At 29.2% G+C, this 22,349-nt stretch overlaps 1 protein-coding gene across 1 annotated transcript in view; it reads right to left on the reverse strand.

Annotated features, from left to right (window-relative positions):
• Nucleotides 1-22,349, reverse strand: part of LOC105364842 (lost and found) — a 69,510-nt gene that overhangs the window by 19,750 nt on the left and 27,411 nt on the right. The window contains exon 2 of the mRNA XM_011502872.1: nt 5,067-5,290. Coding sequence (XP_011501174.1) covers nt 5,067-5,290 — 224 coding nt within the window. The remainder of the gene's footprint in view (nt 1-5,066; nt 5,291-22,349) is intronic.

Genomic DNA, 22,349 nt, shown 5'->3' on the forward strand with positions numbered 1-22,349 from the left:
ATAACCTCTTAGTGATAATATTCAATAGATTATAACCTGCTTCATTCATCGTAAATATATTTCAACACCACAAGATTATCAAGAAATATAAAGTTCGTCTGTAATTCACCATTTTGTAAATCAATTCAAATAAATAGAAATAATAAAGACATGTGTTAATTATTAATCAGTGCATTCACCCTTTACTTGCCCGGCAACCCCACATAACATCTAGTGGGTTTTATTGTTCTAAGTTAATTATTGCATGTTTGGCTGACGAGTCAAATTGTGGGATTATTTTCCGAACAGGATTGATTTAATACTTTATCTTTTTAGGTTTTTTAGGTGATTCAGACTGAACTTTTTAGGTTATGTATATAAGATAAAACATTTATTTCAAATGAAATAGCTTTATCTATGATTAATTAATTTTCAAATAAATTTTTTTGGTTTTCATAAAAAATTTAAATTAATTAATTGCAAGATCTCTAAAAAAATTTATTTGGAAATATAAAGCAACTATATACTTACATTATACAATTACTTATATACTATGACTGACATAAAATATCATTATTGTGTTTCAAGTAATAATGATTTGTAAATATTATCATCCATGTAATACTAATAAGATAATGTAGCTAATCGTGTTACTATACGATGTAATAATGTGATTAACTATTGTAATAATAATTGTTTAATAATGTAAAACAGTAAATCATTAGTAAGTTTATAGTGATAATAGTAAGTTGTTAGCAAAGTATTGTGTATATGAATTAAATTTAAAATAAACCGTAAAAAATTGATGCTTGCAAAAATAAAAATTGGATTTACAAAAAACTTCCATAAATCTGTTTTTATTCGTTAAAATTTATACATAGTAAATGTAAAATCTCTTCAATGATATTTTGCTTTATAAATAATGAAACTTTAAGTATATGAAAAATAGAAAAACGGTTAGACGAAGAAATAAATATATAGAAGAGCGAGGGGACGCAGATAATAACTTAAATCAAGCTTATTAAATAATATCGAATTTTCATGTTTTTTTTTATCTATATCACCTATTCTATATTAGTACATTTTATTATTTCTTGTTCATCAGTGGACCTAAATCAACTGAGTTAAATTCTACAACGTGTTCATTATCCGAACCTTTGAGTATCTCAATTCAATGTCTGTTTTATTGGATTTATTCAATATATCGTCAAGCATGCTATGTTCTGGGCTAAAAGTAATTAATCTTGGGCTTAGATTTATAAATTTGACTTGCCCGATTTTCATTGTAATTAAATTGTGTTCTGTCTTGATTAGGATCTTGAATATGGAAATTTTATGTGAGTAAGTTTTTATCCTCATCTGGGCAATCGTTTCTGACTGCTAAGATTCTAATTTCAGTATCAATATTGTCATTTATTATTTTTTTTTATTATATAGGTCACCTTGTTAATAAATGAACTTAAATTGCCTTTAATCTTTTGCAGGTTTTTTTAATGTTTTTGACTATCATTACATTGAAGAAGATAATGAAGTAGTTATTAGAGTATTATTTTTTGTTCTTATTTCATCTAAGATATCATCCTGTGTCACTGATTTTTTCAGACTAATATAGTTATTTAATTCTGATAATATATTGCTCTGGAATCATGCTGCAGTTATTTTATCAATTTCAGAATTATCCCTTATTGAAATAATATCTAAATGTTTATCCAATAATCTGCATCCTGAAGATGATGTGATTCGTATATTATATTCATTTTATGCAACTGACTTAGAAATGTTATATATATTTTCAGATTCTTCGAGAGATATAGATAATCATATATTTTCAGGGAGTTTATCGTTTCTACTATTAGTATTTCAGGATAAACATTTGTTTTAACATCGTCTATTGATTTATTCGGTGAAATTTGTTTAGTATGTATATTACCTTCGCACTTATAACTGGCACTTTATGTATTTATTACTAGTTGTTTACTTTTGAGCATTACGTACCATTATCAAACTGGTAATTTTTTATGAATATCACCGCTATGAATGAAGTCTAAAAATGCTAAAGCAGAAATTGATCACTCTTATCCAAGAAATTTTATTCCCCTTTGTTATGTGAGGATGAGTATTTGCATCGTCTTGCTCTAGATCCACCAATATTTCTGTACTTCGCATAGCATGCTAACTTATGAGCGTAAGTATCTATTATCTTTTAGTAAAACAATAATATGGTTCTGTGAGTGATATGAATGATTTTTGTGACTAGTTGGTAAGTGCTTTTTGGGCTAAAGACTTAATGTATATAAGCGTGAATTATCACTGAATCCCTTGAGTGAATTGACTGAAGTGTACATGTAATAATCACTAGTGTTTGTATCGGTGAAGTCCTTCCTATTCCATCGATTATGACAGTGGATTTCTGTGAGCTTGCTTTAAGTTTCTTTGCCAATTTTTCAGTGATGAGTGTGATTTCAGAGCCGGTATCAATAAGAAGGCGAACTTAATACATAGTTGATTGTGATTTTACTGTAACTACTGCAGTGACCAGCAGGGTCGTTGTTTGTCTTCTCCTGAATGAGTTGACATTTTTCCGGGCTAGTCATCTAGGGTGTAATGATGAGCTAGAGTCTTTCGATGTTAAGTTCTTGTCTTCGTGTAATAGTGTATGATGTCCCTTATGAGAGTTATTGCAGTTTCCCTTGCTGAGGCATGGGCTCGGTAAAGGTTTACATAAACAGTTTGTACATAGCTGTAGTTTTTTCGCAACGGCTTTTCTTTCGTTAATTTCATTGCAATAGGCACATAAATTGTGATGTCGGTTGAACGTCAAAAACTTTTCTTTGTTATCGGTCGCAGTTGTTGACTAGCATGTTCTTACGAATCTTTTATTGGATGTGTGGGGTTGAAAGTGATTTCTTTGTTCCCTCAGCTCGGTCGCGTTGTCCAATGCTGCTACTTGTACCAATAGGAAGGATTTTAATCGAGCAAATTTTGGGTATGCTGTTGAGTCACCAAGCGAACTGTCTCACTCCGTTCTTGTCTGATCGTCAATTTGCATTAACACTATGTGCACTGCTATGGAATTCCATGCATTTGGAATATCATATTGCATAAGTGCCTCCAACAAGTCACTTACTCTGCTCACTAATTTCTCTAAGTCTGTTGCTGATTTTATAATTTTGGATGAGATAGTAACGAGCTGTCGTATGAGTTACTTTAGCTAGCCGGGGAGTGTTGTATTTTTCCATTAACTTGTTCCAGGCTGTCGCGAGTGAGGTATTTTGTAACGATATGCCTGATATGATCCTTGCTGCTGATCCTTCTAGGGAATTTCGTAGATAGTGTAAATTGTGCACGTCACTTAACTTCTTGCTTTGGAGAATTATGGATTGAAATAGATCTCTGAACATGGGCCAAGCTAGATAGTCTCCTGAGAATTTCGGGATAGAGATGTCGGGAAGGCACGCGATTTCTCGTGGCTCTCCTGTAGGTGCCTTCTCTGCGGGCTTAGTCGTATATCTCGTTTGCGTTTGATTAATACCTGATGGTGGCCAGGTGGCTTAGATGTAGCCATGTTCCTTTATGAACGTCTTATGTATGTCGTCAATGGAATCTCCTATTGATAATACTTCATCGTGACTGATGTCTGTACGCTTTGCGCTGAGATTATTACTTAATATCCTCATTGTAGATATGTTTTGAGTTTGTGCCTTCATGAGGTGTTCACTTGGTAATTTGTCATTAGTTGCGCTACGGGTTATGCGTTCATGGACTGTGGATGTGTTTGAACTCAACGGTTCCTTACTGCCCTTTCTTTCTTGGGTTGACATCATGTGATCATAGAGAGAGCAACAGTAGTGTTCTTACAGTATTGAAGAAATTTTCTTAAATTGTGACCTAGGTGTCTGCTTGTAAACTGATACTATGGCTGAGTTTTTCTCCTCTAGTAGTTTTGAACGAATGCACTGACTTCCACTTATCCGGCTCGAAGGACCAATTTTATCTGGGATCAGATTGAAAACCTTCCGTTGATGTTGGGTGCAGGTATTGCTGGCAAGTGGAGGAGGCAAATGCAATTATTCAATTCCTCACACAGTATATCTTGGTCTTTCCTTTATTAAATGCAATAATATAATGATAGTAATTAAAAATAGAAAAGTATGAGTTACTTATGTGTGGAGTTTCTTCAATTATTTTACGTGCTGGCGAGAGTGTGTACTCTCAGTAGTATGAGGCGAAGATCCTTCTTTCATTAGAAGTGTCGCTGTTGTAGCCGGTGCACACTAAAGGGGCGAATGAGACGATGCTAATTTAGCCACCGGTGTGATCGAAGGAACGTACGTAGTCGCCGTTGCTGCTGTCGATGTGGTTGGAAAGAAGAGCGTAGCCGCCGTTGCTGCTTACGTGAGCGTGAGAGCCGCCACTGTTGTATCCGGTGCACACTAAAGGACCAATTGAGACGATGCTGCTTTAGCTGCCGGTGTGATCCGTTGATGTGTGTTGTAGTTATAATTTCGTTATTTTCACTCTTAATTTATACTTGCACTAGCGCTTCTTGAAAATAAGTTTAACGGATTCTGATAGTTATGGCGTCACTATTAGATTGCTTATTACTTGATGATTAAATACTTGTATAGCTACAGTGAGTGATAGCTGTAGGTTGAATGCTTGAAGATAGAAATAGTGAGCCCGTTGTGGTGACTGCGTAATTGTTATTAGCACAGTGCGCTGCGCATCAAGCGCTTCTCTTAAATATTGATGTAGAAGCTTGCGACGCCGGAAGCGCACCGGTGCCTCTTACTATTCCGAAATTTGTCGTGACGTCAGTAGGATATAGCGTTGGAGGGTTCATCCACATTGCTATGCGGAAATATTATCGTATATACGAGTTTTCGGCATAGGAAATTTCCCGAATTCGCTAAATCGTGTTTACAAACATAAATGTCCGGGAGCTTATAGCTCTCCCAATTTTGAATTCCGTTTTCAGCTGCTTCAATCTCGAACAATAAGTATAATATAAAACTTCGAATTTTGTGACAAATTTATGTTAATAAAGTTTCGATATTAGATACGAGTATATAAATGTTTTGACCCACCTTAAAATTACCAACAGAGTGTGCTCCATCATATATATAAAGATGATCATTACAATCCAATTGCAATCGATCAAATTTTAACATAAATCGTTGAACTATACTGTACGTTTGGAAAGTGACGGCGCAATCGAGATTTCTTTCATTTTGAGACGTAATAACGGCTCCGTCTATCTTCCAATATAAATCCCGCATAAATTGAGTTTTGCAAAGATTACTCATCAAATCTGAAACAAACACAAAATATAAATTAAAATTTTTCTTAATTAATAATATTTTGAAAATACATATATATTATTTTATTTGTTTTTACATACAATTAAACATAACAATATAATAAAATTATAATAAAAAATAAAACTATACCATAGTATTAAAATATACTACTATGAGGACTTTATAAAGCATATCAATTTTTAACTAACATTTTATCGCTATTCTCATATTTTCGTGAACACGATTAGATTCAAAGAAGATGAATACCCTAGAAAAATAAATGTCATTAATTTTATGCGAATAGCAATCGTTTAATTCTTAACTACATAATTTACTAGGGTTGTGTTCGTGATTAAAGCAGTTTGAGCAGAATTTAAAATTGGGAAAAGTACAAGCTCACGGACGCTCATCTTTGTAAGCCTTAAATTCTAATATACGACAATGTTTCCGCATAGCAACGCCGATGAAGTTTCTAGAACCTTCCGAGACTGTGGTCTTCGATGCTTCTAGAATATTCCAGAGTTTCGTTCTCTGACGTCACTATGATTTTCGGCATAGCAACAGGCATCGATGCTGTTGTCGGCGTAGCAAGCTACCATGCGAATATTTAAGAGCAGCGAGCCACGGACCGTGGCACTGACTTTTAACATCCACTCAGTCGCCACGTACCTGGCTCACGGTATTTTTTTTACTATTTACTCAGTTATCGATTATGGTTCACTGTAATTCTACTACTCGCTCACCCATCTGTTATTAATTAGCATATTTTTTCAATCGATCAAGTATCAGTTATCAGTTACAATTACGAAATTGAGCCGCAAGCCTGACAATCGACCTACAACATATGCGTGCAATTATTAATAGAATCTGAAATAACAAGTTAGTAATTTAACAGTGACGCCATTGGAATTGTATCTTCTTTATTATTTTGTACAAGCTAGTAAAGGGCAAATAACAGTTATCAAATAGTCGACTATAACTACCTATTATTAAGTCCTTCCGTACTTAAAGGCTTTTCATTTATCGTTATTGTGTCTGACTAGCTCTCTAATACTCGATTTACGTAACAACTACCGCAGAGAATTCCGTATTCTCTCCCTTTAAGTATGCTTACTCTCCCTACGAAGCGTTATTGATTACCATTACCATCACCATCACCATCTTCCTATGCTCATTGATGAGCATAGTCGACTACTCATGCTGATCCTTACAGCATCAGCATAAACTCAATAGTCAACATCTATAGTAATTTCCATACCATCAACGACAACCAACGACACAAGGAAACACCCTCACCATTGCAATAGAATACCCCCCGCTCTCTCTCTCTCTCTTACTTGAAGCAACCAACAAAACTGCAATATTATTATAATTCATAAATCAGAATAAAACAATATCTTCACTCAAAATACATATTACATAATATTTTCAGCCCTTCCACCTGTGCCTTTTCCTCTTAATCGCTACGGCGAGAGACTAATCCCCTGAACTATTGAATTGGCAGTTCGAGCGATAAAACAAACCCTTAAAATCGAACATAATTTATCATTTAATTCTATTACCAAATCATGCTACAATATGAAAAAGTGTACTACAATATGGGGGGGGGGATGAGAAATAAAAAATAATTATTGTTGTTTTTAAAATTATGAAAAAAATACAAAACAAGAATTCATTGAAGCTTTTTTTCAATTTTCAAATAAAATGCTCTATTTCGATACATTAATTAATTCTAATAAATTGAAATTAATTCATTTAAAGCTATGTAATTCAAAATTGGTTTTTGCTATAACATAAGCGTAATGAAAAACCTAAAAGTATATTACATTTAAAAAATGATAATATATAGCTTTATATGAATAATAATAAATTATAATAAATCATATTTATAATACATTGTAAAGTAATAATCAAAAACATTGTTAGAATATATTAAATTAATAATTAATAAATATATTAAATAGAAAATATTAAATTATAACTCACTAAAATCATAATATATTATAAGCAATTTCAACTTTATAGATTGCAGTTAAAATTATTACTTAAAAAATATTTATTATTACTTATATTTACACACAAATTAAAATAATTAGTATAAAACGTTATAATTATTTTTACAGCAAAAGTGTATTCAAATACATATTTTACATAAAATTGATATGCATGGTCATAATATTTTTCTAGGGTAATTTTTCATGAATAACTTTGATATTGAAAAAGATTAATATTAAATTAATTTAATTATGTTTGAATATACAACTTCTATTCATAATATTAAGAAATTAAATTTCTGAATAGATTTAACAATATCATATACTACCAGATTTGAATAGTGAACTTTTAAAATTACGTTTTATAATTATATGAAAAACATTTTAATGTACGTCTTATGAATCAAAATCATATTTTGACATTTTTATTTATGAATTTTTTCTAATGCTTATGTCCTTAATAATCTCATTACTATTGATTTTTTCATTTATATTGTTAACTAGAAAATTAGTACAAATTATACACCTAATAAATTATTATTTTAAAATAATATGTAACATATTTGTGTATGTAAAAATTTTGTTCTACAATAATAAAATGGGTAAATATTTATTAGACGTCCTATAATACAATATTACTAACTCTTATTATTACTCTATTAATGCGCTTGCTACGTGCCAATTTTAAATTAAAAATTTATATCAATTAGAATATATAATTTGTTTATAAAATAAATAAATTTTTATAATGTTGAAAGAATCAATATTATTGAATAGTTTTTTTTAATATCTCAGTTTATTCCATATTCTATTATTATTGTATTTTCCACTCGATATTTTGATATACTTATCTTTTTTTACTTATTATTTTCTAATTTAAAGTAAACAAATGACATTACTTGTTCATATAAATATTTCTGGATACGGAAAGATAAAAATAGAAATATTGACCGAGATACGGTTGTGTAATATTGTAAATTCAATATGTATATGACACTTACTATATAATTAACTCAACTGATGCTTCATGTCTCAAGCACAGATTGAGTATTCCTACATACGCATTTATATGGGCACCGTGACTCTTTCAAATGCTTGATCTTGCTTTGAACTTTAAAAGACCGCTTAGTCACAGAAAGCATGGAATCGAGACATTTATGAACTCCTAAAAACTTTACATCATTCTCAATCACTTGTGTGACTGATGAAGACATACAAGATGTGACTGTCATTCTTGTATTTTATAAGTGTATGTATTCTTATTTTACAACTCCTTTCTTGTCCACTGCGTAACTTAGAAATTCAAGATAATATGTATAACTAGGGTAATGTCAAAAATCACATTTTTATTTCAGAAAAAATATAGCCCCATTCTTATGAAGATTAAAAAAAACTATTCTACAGAAATATTGAATCTACGGAATAATTTTTCAAAATCTATTAATTTGAAAAACATTATTTGGATCATTTTTTATATTATTGAAATAAATTCACTAAGAATACTTAAAATTTAGACATTGATTGCAATAATTAATAAATATTATTTTATTTCTATTATAAATAATTTTTAAATAATTTTTTATTTAATAATTAAATTATAAAAATGAAAAACAATTTTAAAAAATAGATTGTCGTTGATTATAAATGCTTATATAATATTATAATGTATTGTGAATTAAAAAATATTTAATGAAACTTATAAAAATATGTTCAGATAAAAAGTTGAAATATTTAGTTTATTCAAGCAAATTACATAATATTTTAAAGGCTTTTATTAGCATAGTATATATATAATATACAGAAATTAATTTAATAAAAAAATATGAACAAAATTAATGAAAATGATAATCAAACTTTTAGAACGAATATTTATTTGATTATTTAAGTCAATTTATATAAGATTTCATTTCATTTCATTTCATTTTTATATATTAAAATTAATAATTTTTTATCGATTTCATAAAATTATTATAAAATGTTCTATTACACTATTGTAATTGAACAAAATAAAGTAAAAAATATTTATTAAAAGTCTAATTAATAGTAAGTAGTACGAAAACAGTCAACTAAGTTCGTTTTTATCAATGCATGGTAAAAACGGCCTTACTTAATACTAAATTTATTAAGATTCTAGATATAAAAAAATGACAGCTACCTAAACTTATTAAATGTATAGTTTATGAAGAAATAATAAAAGAAATTATATTAGATATTAAAGAAAGTGCAATTAAACATTGATTTAAAAATTTTGTGTAAAAAATTTACTATTTTAACGATTGTTTATTACAATTTTGTTTAATCCATACTTTGAATTAAAAATACTTTTGATGTAAAATATGTTTTACAAACAGATATATGAATGAGATATAAATAAAAAAACATTATGATCCTCATAAATTATAATTAATTTTCTATTCTTATTATAAATTATATTAAAACATACTTTATAATATACTATAAATTTATATTTATAAAACAATTAATTGTATGAAACGAAAGAAATAGAAATCCTTTTTATTCTATTTTTTATTAAAACAAAAAGATTATTTTTTGTTAAATCTAATCAAATAATATAATCATAATTTTTAATATATAATAATTAAAAATAGAGTGTTATATTATTTATATTTTTAAAGTATTCTATTTTTACGTAAAAAGATTTTTATATGATATTACTTTAATAATATAATATACGATTAATTTATAGAAGAAATCAATGATTTTTTGCTATCTATAATTTAATATTAACTTTAAATTAATCAATAATTTTCTAATTTATTTATTTATTCAAGTCGTATATACTTTCAATTTAATTTTTATGTTTTTTCTATTTTAATTAATATTAAAGCAATTCACTAATTAAAAAAAACTAATACCATGCATTACAAATTTTCCAACAAAATTAGCATATATAATGTATGAACAGTTTAAGACTTAAAGAAACTAAAAATAACGCGAAATGATTCATTTAATTTCATTAGCACAATACCACATATTTGAATTTTGGTATATAAATTTTAAAAATAGATCTACATATTTGTAATAAAATAATTGAAGTAAAAATATGTGTATTTTTATGTAATCAGGATAAAAAATGCAAGTAAATATCGTAACTTTTTAAATTAACAAAAGAACAAAAAAGTAAAATTTTTGTTATATTATTTTTATGTTATTTTATTTAAGTTAAATCAATATTATTTTTATAAAATTATATTACTTAAAAAATAGCATATTATTTAACTATATCATATAAACAATTATGAACAAAATTTGGAATTGATTTAAAATTAATATTATATTATATATAAATATTATATAAAAATAAATATAAAATTATTTAATAAATAATTTATGCATTTTGATATATTTACATCTTAAATATTTCTATAATTTTTTTATTACAAATAATTCATTTTGTTTAGAATAACTATAAGACCATGACGTGTAATGTGGGAGAGTTGCGCAGGCAAGTAGAAGGGATAGCGTATTAATTCAACATTTAACACATCTGTTTGTTGTTCTGTTTATTACGTTTAATTTCGAAATACAGGAATGATTCTTGTTGATGAAGACAATAGTTGAACTCTTGGAGTTCCGTGGCGGTTGACACTTGCCGTCAGTATGCAGTTCGTTCGAAGGTAGGAGGTTGTAAATTTTCGGATCTTTTGACGTAGTGCACTGGTGTTCGGTTACCCTGGGAAGTGAAAGGTTATAAAGCTCTTACCACTTCTTCGAATAGAGCTGCGTTGTGAATCTGCTAGTGCTTCGTGCTATTGTGGCACTAGAGGTTCTCGATTGGATCTGTAAGGTATGCAGTGAATGGCGGGAAGATTGACTTGTAGGTGTATGCTTTGTGTGCATGGGGCACGAACGAGGTTCTCTTGGTGGTAGATTGCCCTGAAAAGAGAGAGTTTGTAAAGCTCTTAGCACTTCTTCGTCTAATGCCATGTGGTGAACCTGCCACTGCTTCGTGCTTGGAGCACTAGAGGTTCTCGATCAGTCGGTAGTGTGCACTGAATGGCGCAGAGATTGTGGTTTGTCCGTTGATTTAATACGGTTACAAGCGGCGACATGGCTTCTGACTGCTGAAAAGTGAAAGGGTGTTCCGTGGCAGTTTTGTTATGCCAGGCTGTGATCCTTGCTATGGTGTCTTCACTTCCACGGTTTCGCTGAGAGAGAGAGAGAGAGCCCTGATTCGGGAGCTTTCCTTAATTATCCGCGTGGCAGCTGACTTAGCTGGCAACAATATACAGGTATTGCTATGCCGAAAGTCTCGATGACGTCAAAGACAAAGCTCTAGAAAATTCTAGGATTCCAGAAAGACAAGACTTTAGAAGGTTCGAGAATTTCCAATCGACGTTGCTATGTGGAAATATTGTAGGGCACTCGAAAATAAAACATAGAATATTCAAGAATTCGCAGAATCATAGTTTACAAACATAAACCACAGAGGGTTTGTACTTATCCAATTTTTAAACTCTTGGAAATTGCTCCAATCCTAAACAGATATTTGTATTTTCATAGATATATGAGCAAGACGAATATAATTATTTTTTCAATAATATTTTATATATTCTTTAAACTTTCATTTAGAAATCATAAATTGATTCATCTATTTTTAAAAATAATAAAAATCAAATGAATTAAACTATCGTATTAATATACGATTTAATTATTATAAAAAAAAAATTTCCCTTTATTTATATGTGCGAAGTTATATATCATAGTATTAATTTCATACAATTCAATAAGAGAAATGTATACATTTTCATTAGATTATCAACATTAACATTTTCCTTTATTAAAATTCAAAATTCTTTATAATATTGAGAGAAAATATAATGAAAGAATTATCATTTTAAGAATTCATTAATTCTTCAAAATGCAAAGTCAGCAGAACATTATTAGAAATGTCAAGAAAATTGCTATGAAATATCCTCGAGGTTTAAAAGATGAATCTGATGTATCATTTGTAATTTTTTTTTCTTTTTCAGTAACTACTTTAGAAGTCTCAACGAATTTAAAATGAAGAACTAATATTTTAAAACTGCATTAACCGAATAAAATTCGTGCGTGCACTGGGTAAGAAAGAGGGAACAGCCTATACTACACATACGAAAACCTTCCACATTTTATCTGATGCTTGTGTGCCAATCCAAAATTTTGAAACTGTATTTGAAACGTTTATCAAGTTTATAATGTTGTGTTGAATGTAAACTTAGAGTGCAAGTAATTATGGCTCAAACTCAATATTTTTATGCATTATATAAAAATGTATATACATATATATATATATATATATATATATAAATGTAAATACATAATTTCTTTTTCGAAATCTAATATATTCAATAAAAAAAATAAGAAACTTTTCGATATTAGTCATGCGACTACCACAACGAATATATTTTTACAATTTTTATAATTTAGTTCTCAAAACAGTATTTAAATTTTAATAATATTTTGATAATAAATAATGTCAAAAGAAAGCATACGTACACTTTAAATTCTAAAAAACTGATTCAATAAATTTCTAATCAAATTAAAAAAAGATATATCTGATTAAAAATATTAAAAAATTTATATAGTTTGAATAAAGTGTAAAATTCCATATTCATAAGTTGAAAGTAATATTAGATATGTCATTAGAACAATATGATCTGTTTATTAATTAAAAAAATTTTAAAGGTAAATAATATTAATATAAATATTGAATTACTGCAAAATTTTGGTAAATTTTAAATAAAATTAATTGAAATTATGAATGCATACCTACAATTTAATTACTACTGGGTATAGAAGTTTTAATGTAATAAAAAAAACATTTAAACATTAATTTAAATGTATATCAACACTGTTAGATTTTCTGCCTCGAACTGCCAACTTTTCGATGGGCTATTATAGAAATACAGTGTGTGATCCTTCGATTAATATGGTTGATTATGGTGTATTTACAATTACATTATAAATGTGTTGGATTTATGCGATGGAAAGGCGTATCCGATGTTCAATCACGAAGATGCAGTTGCTTGGAACTGTTCCTGTGGTGTATAGTTTATCTACACAAGATGCTCCTTGATGATGGTGATGATGGTGATCTTGTAAGAATCAGCAACTGATTATGCACACCCCTTATTAGTGAGTGTATTTTGTGCTATTAATAATAGCGTCTTGCTAATCTTGTAAGGATTAGCAATGATTTATTCCTTAGACTTGGTTTACTCTCAGAGATACAGTAGCCTTGGCCTGGTTCGATGATAAATGGTTCACCATCACGAATGCTGCGAGTGGATGTTGAATTATTTCGCTATCGCGAATGCTTCGTGTGCATGACGATTTATTTCGCAATCCCGAATGCTTCGTGTGCATAATGATTTATTTCGCTATCTCGAATGCTTCGTGTACATGAATTGTATTATAAGAAGGAGATAGTGTCAAATCCTTTTATTGTAGTACATGTGAATTGATGCGTCTTCCTTTTTTTGTGGTGAGTAGCTTGTTGGCCGACTAGTCTTCATAGGTGAATAGAATGAGTGACTGCAATGACAGTCAATTACTGAAAATTTACTAATGCGCCTTGTGGTGCGGTTGCCTTAAATATCGACGCGGCAGCTTTGTTAGCTGACAACAATGGGGACGATTATGGTTCTAGATGCAATGGATGCGTTTGTGGTGCGTGAAACAATGAGGGTGATCCTACATTTTTATCATTCCGGATTAACGGCTTTTCCGAACCTCCAAGGACTGTTAGACGTTTTCCTAGAAATTATAACCGTTGAAAATTCTCCGTGAAATGATAACCGTTGGAGTTTTTCCAAAAATAATAGCAATCGAGAAATTCTCGAAATCTCAAACACACACATGGTTATTTTTCACCTTTTTAATCGCTTATTCAAAATAAAAGAGCAATGTTATTATCATATAATCTTTATGTTTACAACTGAAGTCTTTATGTCTTTATGTACTTAACTTTATGGTAACTACTGTGTCCTACATTGTTAAAAATATTACGAGTATATATAATGTAATATTTATATAATATTGATTAAAGAGCAAATTTCAAATACAATGACATACAAAAGAGTAATATTTTCCAAAAATAAGAATACACCTTTTTTCTATTATAATTAAAATATTATAATGAAATAAAATAACATTATAAGAAATTTAAGTGTCTGAATTATTAGATTTATAATTATACTCATACTAATATTTATTTATCTCATTTATACAATTATTCAAAAATTATAAAAAAATAAAGTAAATAAAGAAAATGAGTATAAGAAAACGCGAGAGAGTGAGAGAGATAGAAACTGATAATGAGAATTGGCGGCAAGTATAGAAGGAAAAGAATGGGAGAGAATGAGACGCATATATCAAGCACCCTAATGTATTTTGTATTTATAATTTCAGTTTATTCTTATAACTACATTTTATTCCGTGAAATTCCTTAATGGTGATATTGAATTTTTATATAAAAGAACTTATAAAATTTACTATTTAAATAACTTAAAATAAAAAACATAAATATTTTTGTATTAATGTTAAGAAACACGTTAATTAATCATTCCAAATAAATTTGAAATAAAATATTAATAAATTTTTAAAAAAATTTCTAAAATATAGTAATGCATACATAAAATAGAACCAATTTATTTAATGAATATTTGATGAAAATTATTGCAATAAAAATATATGAGTTACTTTACTAAAGGATCATCTTGATTACTATATAAACATATGCATTTTCGATTCATATATGCAAATATCATTTATTTAAATCTTTTATTCAAGTAAATATTATACTGCTATATGTAAAATTATTTATACAAATTTAACTTAAAATAATAGAAAGTCTAAATGATTTATAATTAGGAAATTTAAGGCAAAAAATGTTATTAAAAAGATATTACCTTATATATATACATATATTATTTAGTGATTATTATTTTCAATATGAAATTATAAATCTAAGTTTTTGCAATATTAATTAAGTAGAAAATTGAAACTATGAAAGAAACTATGTTCGCTGAACATTCAAGTACAGATTCAATACATCGAAACAAAATATATTTAAATAAAAAAGATATAAGAAAAATTAATTAAATAATTGTTGCATGACACGATTTATATAATAAGTTTTATAAGTGTGTTGATAATATTTATCCGCCCCTACTTAATGATCTACAATAGCAATTCGTTAAGATAAACAAAAATATTATGCAAACTACTTCGCCTCTCTTGTTTTCACACATGTCAATAATTTTCTATGATTCTATCAAAACACTAAATTTGCCACCAATTGATTAGGAAACTATCACTATTATGTTTAAAATAATTTTAAAAATTCCATATTATATACAATTGAATTCAGTATTTAACAAGTCTACTTTTCGTGCTTGGTGTTTCGTTTATTTAACAACTACTATATAATCATTCTACGTTGACGATGAGAATCGGTGAGATCTTGCCGTTTCTTGATTGTTGCCACGTGGTGTCAGCATGCATTACTTGTAGACGTTGGAGGTAGTAAATCTCCGGATCCTCTTGATGCAGTGCAATTAGTGGTAAAAGACTGAAAAGTGAGAGGTTATAAATCACTTGACACTTCTTCGTGTAGTGCTACGAGATGGTAACTTGATTTCTGGTCTTCTCCAAGTTGTTTTGTCGTGTGGAAGGGTGAAAAAATGGTTCAATACCTTGATGTGGCGTCGAATGGTGTTGCTTACTCTGACTTGTAGAAATAATCACTTGAAAGAGTGAAATTGGCACAGAGTATAAGAGAGTTCTTTCGTAGCGGCTTTGCTGAGAGTGTATGTGATCGCACCTAGTATAAGAAAGGGCTGCAACAGCTTCGTGCTCGGGGTACTGTGTATGAAACTCTACTTAGTGTCAAGTTGTTGCGTGTACCTTCTTTGACTATTCATAACTGAGTAGCCGCTATCATCGATTAGCTTGTGACTAATTAGCGCTTGAAGCGGTTGAATTATTTCCTCGAAATGATAACTGTCTAGGATCAGACTAAAAACCTCCGTTGGATGGTGGGTGGAGGTGTTGCTGGCAAGTGGAAGGAACAATGCAATTATTCAAGACTACTTGTACTATTTTTTGTCTTTCCTTTTATTAAATATAATAATATAATAAATAATTAATAATCATTAAGTATATGAATGATTGAATAAATATAGGAAGTTTCTTCTATTTTGTTACGTGTTGATCAGTTTTATCCTTTTCGTTGTATAAGGAATAGGTGCTATCATAGTATGCGTTAGAGCCACCACTGATGTATTATGCGTTGGAGCCACCGCCGATGTAATATGCGTTGGAACCACCACCGATGTATTATGCTTTGGAGTCCCCGCCGATGTATTATACGTCGGTATAATGTATGAGCTGCATCAGTAGTAGTATACGTTAGAGCTGTCGCTATTTGTATTATGCGTTGGAGCCGCCGCCGATATTATGCGTCGGTCTAATCCGTTAATATGTGTAATATGATTTTGATGTTTTCACTCTTGTTTTATGTTTGCACTAGCGCGTTATTAGTTTAATTTTAGTTTAACGGATTGATAATATAGCGTCACTATTTCTTTTTTAGATTGTTAGGTTCTTTGTTATACTACTACAGTGAGTGATAACTGTAGAGAGAAGCTTTAAGATGAATAGTGCGCCTGTTATAATGTCTGTGTAATTGTTATTAGACTGAGGCAAAGACTGGTTGCTGCGCATGAAGTGCAGCCCTTAAATATTGTCGCGCTAGGCTTAAACGCTGGTGTTTGTTGCTATGACGATATTGGTCATGACGTCAATAGGGCATAACCTGGAAGGTTCGTTGGCTATTGTTTTATTTAAATAACTGAATCGCGCGCTCATACCTCTCCCACTTTAATATTTCGTTTTTCAACTTTTCAATCCGTAATAATAACCATTGAGATTTTTCCTTGAAATGATAGCAGTTGGGATTTTTCTCCAAATATATATAGAATATACAGAATTCTCCAAAAATATAGAATAAAAGTGTGTAAGAAGTAAATGAAGAACCTGTTAATTGTTTGTTCAAAAAATAATTCCACAAATCTGACTCGTCAGCCAAAAGTGCAAAATCAGCTTAGAACAAAAAAACCACTTGATGTTGTGTGTGATTGCTGGGCAAGTAAATGGTTAATGCACCGATTCAATAATTAACACATATCTTTATTATTGCTGTTTATTCCATTTATTTTACTTTATTTCCAAGTTGGATCATTAACCATGGTGAAATTACAAATGACCTTTATATTTCTTAATACTCTTGTGGCTTGAGATATATCCCCTTATAGGAAAATTAGAGGATAATCAATTTCTCTGTACAAAATGCAACTCGTCGTTCCGACTTGTTTTATCAAGGCCGGTTCGACGGATAGATGCCGTTGACAACTCAGAGACCATGGGTGTTGTGTGGTAGCGATGACAGGTCACAAGTGGAAGGGATATTATAATAATACAATAAAGATATGGCTGAAGTATGTGCTATTTATTCTGTTATTTATTAATGACAAGGTTGACTAGTATTACTATTATTACTTGTGGAAATAAATTCTTGGATTGAAGTGATGCGTTGCGTAGACAACTGTACAGTAAACTATGCAGCTTGATTGTTGAATACGAATGGTGAATGGCGCGCAGTTTCCTTCGTCGACACTAGCGCCTTTTGAACAAGCACGTGTGTGGTTGAGGTTATGAATGCAGCTTTATGATTGAAAGATATCGCAAAGTGGCGCGAATCTGGATTGTCGACACTTGCGCTGGGTTTTGCTTACTTTCGTAAGCTTCCGAACTTGAACTACGGTGAGGGCTACTAAAAGAGGGTTCTCGCATTCTCGAACATTATCATTCTCTGCATATACCGGTGAGATTATGATTTACTGTAAAAAGAAATATATTATAATCTATTGAATATTATCACCTTTTTCAGGTTATGATCGTTGTAGTGCTCTGATCGAACACTACAATCTTATTATAAGTAACTATTGTAAGTGTATTGTAACTTAACACGTGTGCAGTTGCCTCTAAATAATGGGTCGTGTAAGAACCTAAGATTAGAGGTTATGCGAAGCTGTGCGCCACCTGTGGCGTCAACAACTGAAAAGCCACTGTGTGGCTTCTGTTGCTGGTTTTGTTTTTTAGAGTATGTTTGGGAAGCTTCACTAACCGGACTTCAGCCGCCCGTTTTCAGAGTAAACCCGAGAGATATAAAATCAGTACTAGCAGTAATGACTTACTCGCAACGTAGCGTGATTCTTCCACAATACTAGCAGTAAGGACTTACTCGCAGTGTAACGTGATTCTTCCACAATACTAGCGGTAAGGACTTACTTGCAGTGTATCGTGAATTTTCTAGTCTCTCTTCGTTGGCTTGATGTGAAGTTCCCTTTTAATAATTGTAGCTCTTAAGTTCCTTCCTTGTCTCCAAGTGAGATTACAAAGGCTTGTCCTATGCAATCTAATCTTGATGAGATCAATGTTTAACTATATATTGATTCACAAACGTAGAAAGAACTTTGACTAGACTCAGCTGAACGACTTTGTCTCTGGTCCTCCTCTGTGAGAGTATGTCGTGACTTATCCATTCAATCATGAGAAGAATAAGAAGAATAAGGGGTGGTACATTACATTGCCCGTCTTAAATAGTTCACGGACCCAGTTCCACTTGGGATCGCTTCTTCTTAAGAAATCGGCAGATTTAGTGCTGATTACAGTGAAGCCAATTGGAATAGTAATCAAAGGGGACATCAATTACACAGCAAGTAATACATCTTGCCTGCAACTCACAAGGTACATCTTTTCATATTAATAAATTAGTTAGTCACACTTCGCACAAAAGTAAGTCGGACAAACTTACGCTCTTTCGAAGAAACACTTCGGAACCGTACAGGCCCGCTAGCAGAAATAGGGCCACTTACGCTCTCTCGAACTAACACTTCGATATCGTACAGGCCCTCAACAGTTGACACAAGAGTCGCTATGTCTTAAGCACATTGTCAAAGAAGGACAACAACAGATCGACTAATAGACTATAAATACAGATTATTAAATCCTTCAAGAGTTCGAAATCTTATCATTAACCACTCTTACCTGTGACTAGATTCTTCTACTGTCCCCTTGCATAATTAAAGACACAATTGATTACTCAATAAATTCCATTAAACATCTTACACCATATCAAGTATAGTTATATTATATTATATATATATATATATATATATATATGATTATATATATATTCATACATCAAGCATACTTAATTCAAACACCATCTTCTTATGCTACCTCAAAAGCATGATTGACTGACGACATCAGCTGATATTTACAACATCAGCATTACCTCAACTTTAAGACACAGTAAATCCATAGCATCTACAATAATTCAAGAATGCAAGAACACACCCTCATTACTACAATAGAATTATCTCTCTCTACACAACAGTGCAATATTATTATAATCATTTACAAATAATAAACATTGTTTTACTAAATACATGATATTTTTCAGCCTTATCACTTATTATTTCCTTTGAAGTTATCCTGCCGAAAGACTAATCCACTGAACTATTGAATTGGTAGTTCGAGCCATAAACTAAAACTGTAAAATCGAACATATATATATATATATATATATATAATTCATTTATTGTCTGTATATTTGAGTAAAACTACATTTTTATTTGTATGTAATTGATCTTTGAATGTCACTGTATTTTAATAAAAAGACGACACTCGATGAATTTGCCACTATAATGAATAAACACTGTCTGTGAGATCCATACCTTATTATTTGTGCATGAGTATTTTATCATTTACGTTCGAACAATTCTATGCACTTTTAAGAATGAAAATTTGTTATTTTGTATGAATAATCAAATTTTAGTTATAATCTAATAAGACTTTTCTCTTAAAATACTTAGAAAAATTTGATTATAAAACATACAATTCTTAATACTACAATCAATCTAAAATGAATTATGTATTTATATGTATAAACTTTGTTTTAATAAAATTTAAAAAAAAATTATATATTTTTTTTCTACTAACAGTTTAAAAACTTAATTACGCAAACATCAAATAAGCAAACTATATCTCTATGCATACACATTATTTATGTAGTTGAAATTGCCGTGAATTTAATTCATGCTGTACTCAAATCACACAACTTCTATGAATTGAATCTTGTGAATTGATATTCCTTATATCGGAAGCCATGTCCAAGGATATTGCAAGTGTATTTCAGCAAGGAACTCCACATACTCATGATTTGGAAACATGAGTGAAATGAAATGAAACACTAATGAAATCCGAAACAGACACAATAATACTTGATTTCATGTCGATAATGATACTTTCATCAGCAAACTTTAGTTTTATAAAGAGAAGCACATATAAATATATACTTTTCAATGTACCAAATTGCTTCGAAAAATTAAGATGCAAAATATGGAATACGGCATTCTTAATTATGAAAAACTTCTATGTAAAAAGAATTTTTACCTAATTTAAAAAATACTATTATTAATACTATAAAATTTCATCGCTTTTCACTCCATCAATCAGCTACATACTACTATGAAATTTAAGTTTAAATATGTAGTTATGTAGTTTAGATGAATATAGTATAGATCTAATAATATATAATTAATTTTTATACATAACTTCGAATATTTAAATAAATAATTTTAAATAATTAATAAATACATATTAAAAAATTACAAATGTTATTGTATCAATCGAAACTGTTGTTTATTAAGAATAGCTAAAATATATGAAAATTTTTGATACATTTAATTATATATTTTTTGTAATAACCTATAAAAATGCGGTAAATAATTTTTAAATTATCATATGTAAATAAATGAAAATAAAAAATATTTATTATAATTACAAATGTATTCATTTAAAAATAATAATATTTATCAATAAGGCAAATATTTATATAATTTTTAAAATTTTTAACGAACTCAATTCATTTCACTTTATTTCATATATTTTCTTTATATTATATTCACATAATTGAAATTTTGGAATTTAGATATGTATAAAACACATGAAAATATAATATATTTTAAAAATAAATAGTTTGAAAATAATATCACTTTTAAATTGTCTTAAAAAATAATCATTTTGTGATTTTTTAGATAAATTTATAATAATTTGAATAAAATAATTGAATAAAATAAAATAGTTACATTTAGTAGTGATCAAGTTTGAACTTAATGCTTAGGCATTATGGCGACTTGTTCTAAAACAAACGAATACACGCATGGTCCAACGAACCCACAGGTATAATATTAAACTACTAATAATTTCCATTTAATTCCATTTAATGCCATCATCAATTAAGTTTAATTATCATAATAGTCCAATTTTAATATCACTTTAATAGACTATTTCAATATAATTCAAATAATAATAAATATTATAAACCGAAATATAGGGTCTTATTGTAAATAAGAATTAATAAATGTATAATATACGATAAAATCGGAATGGAGGAAAATTTACGTAACTGCATAAAAATGTATATGGAATTATCAAATTTTAACTAGAGTATATGCTTAAAATAAATAAATATGAATTCAAGTACTTTCACTCTTATAGAAATTTTCAGTATAAAAATAAATACTCAAATAAAAAAGATTGTTTTTTCATTTAAATATTATTTATTAAAATTAAAAATTTTAATAATAAAAATATACATAAGTTTTTTGCAAAAAAATAATAGATAATTCTATAAATGGTGACGTTCTTAGATATACATAGTACATAATTAATTAAAATTTAGTATTTGTTATATTTGAAACAATATAATATAAAATTAGATGTACTACTATTGCTAGGTAAAAACTTAAAAAATCTGAAGAAACAAATTAGTACAAGATATTAGTCAAATATTCATTTTATCAAAAATGAATGATGTACATTAATGTGTAAATAATTAAAATCAGTTATGCCAAATTTATTGAAACAATTTATAATCTTTAAAAATGACGAAAATAGTATTAATAATAATAATAATAATAATAATTAATAACCTAATCCAAAC

Source organism: Ceratosolen solmsi, unplaced genomic scaffold (genome assembly GCF_000503995.2).
Source record: "Ceratosolen solmsi marchali unplaced genomic scaffold, CerSol_1.0 scaffold15, whole genome shotgun sequence".
Lineage (NCBI taxonomy): Eukaryota > Metazoa > Arthropoda > Insecta > Hymenoptera > Agaonidae > Ceratosolen > Ceratosolen solmsi.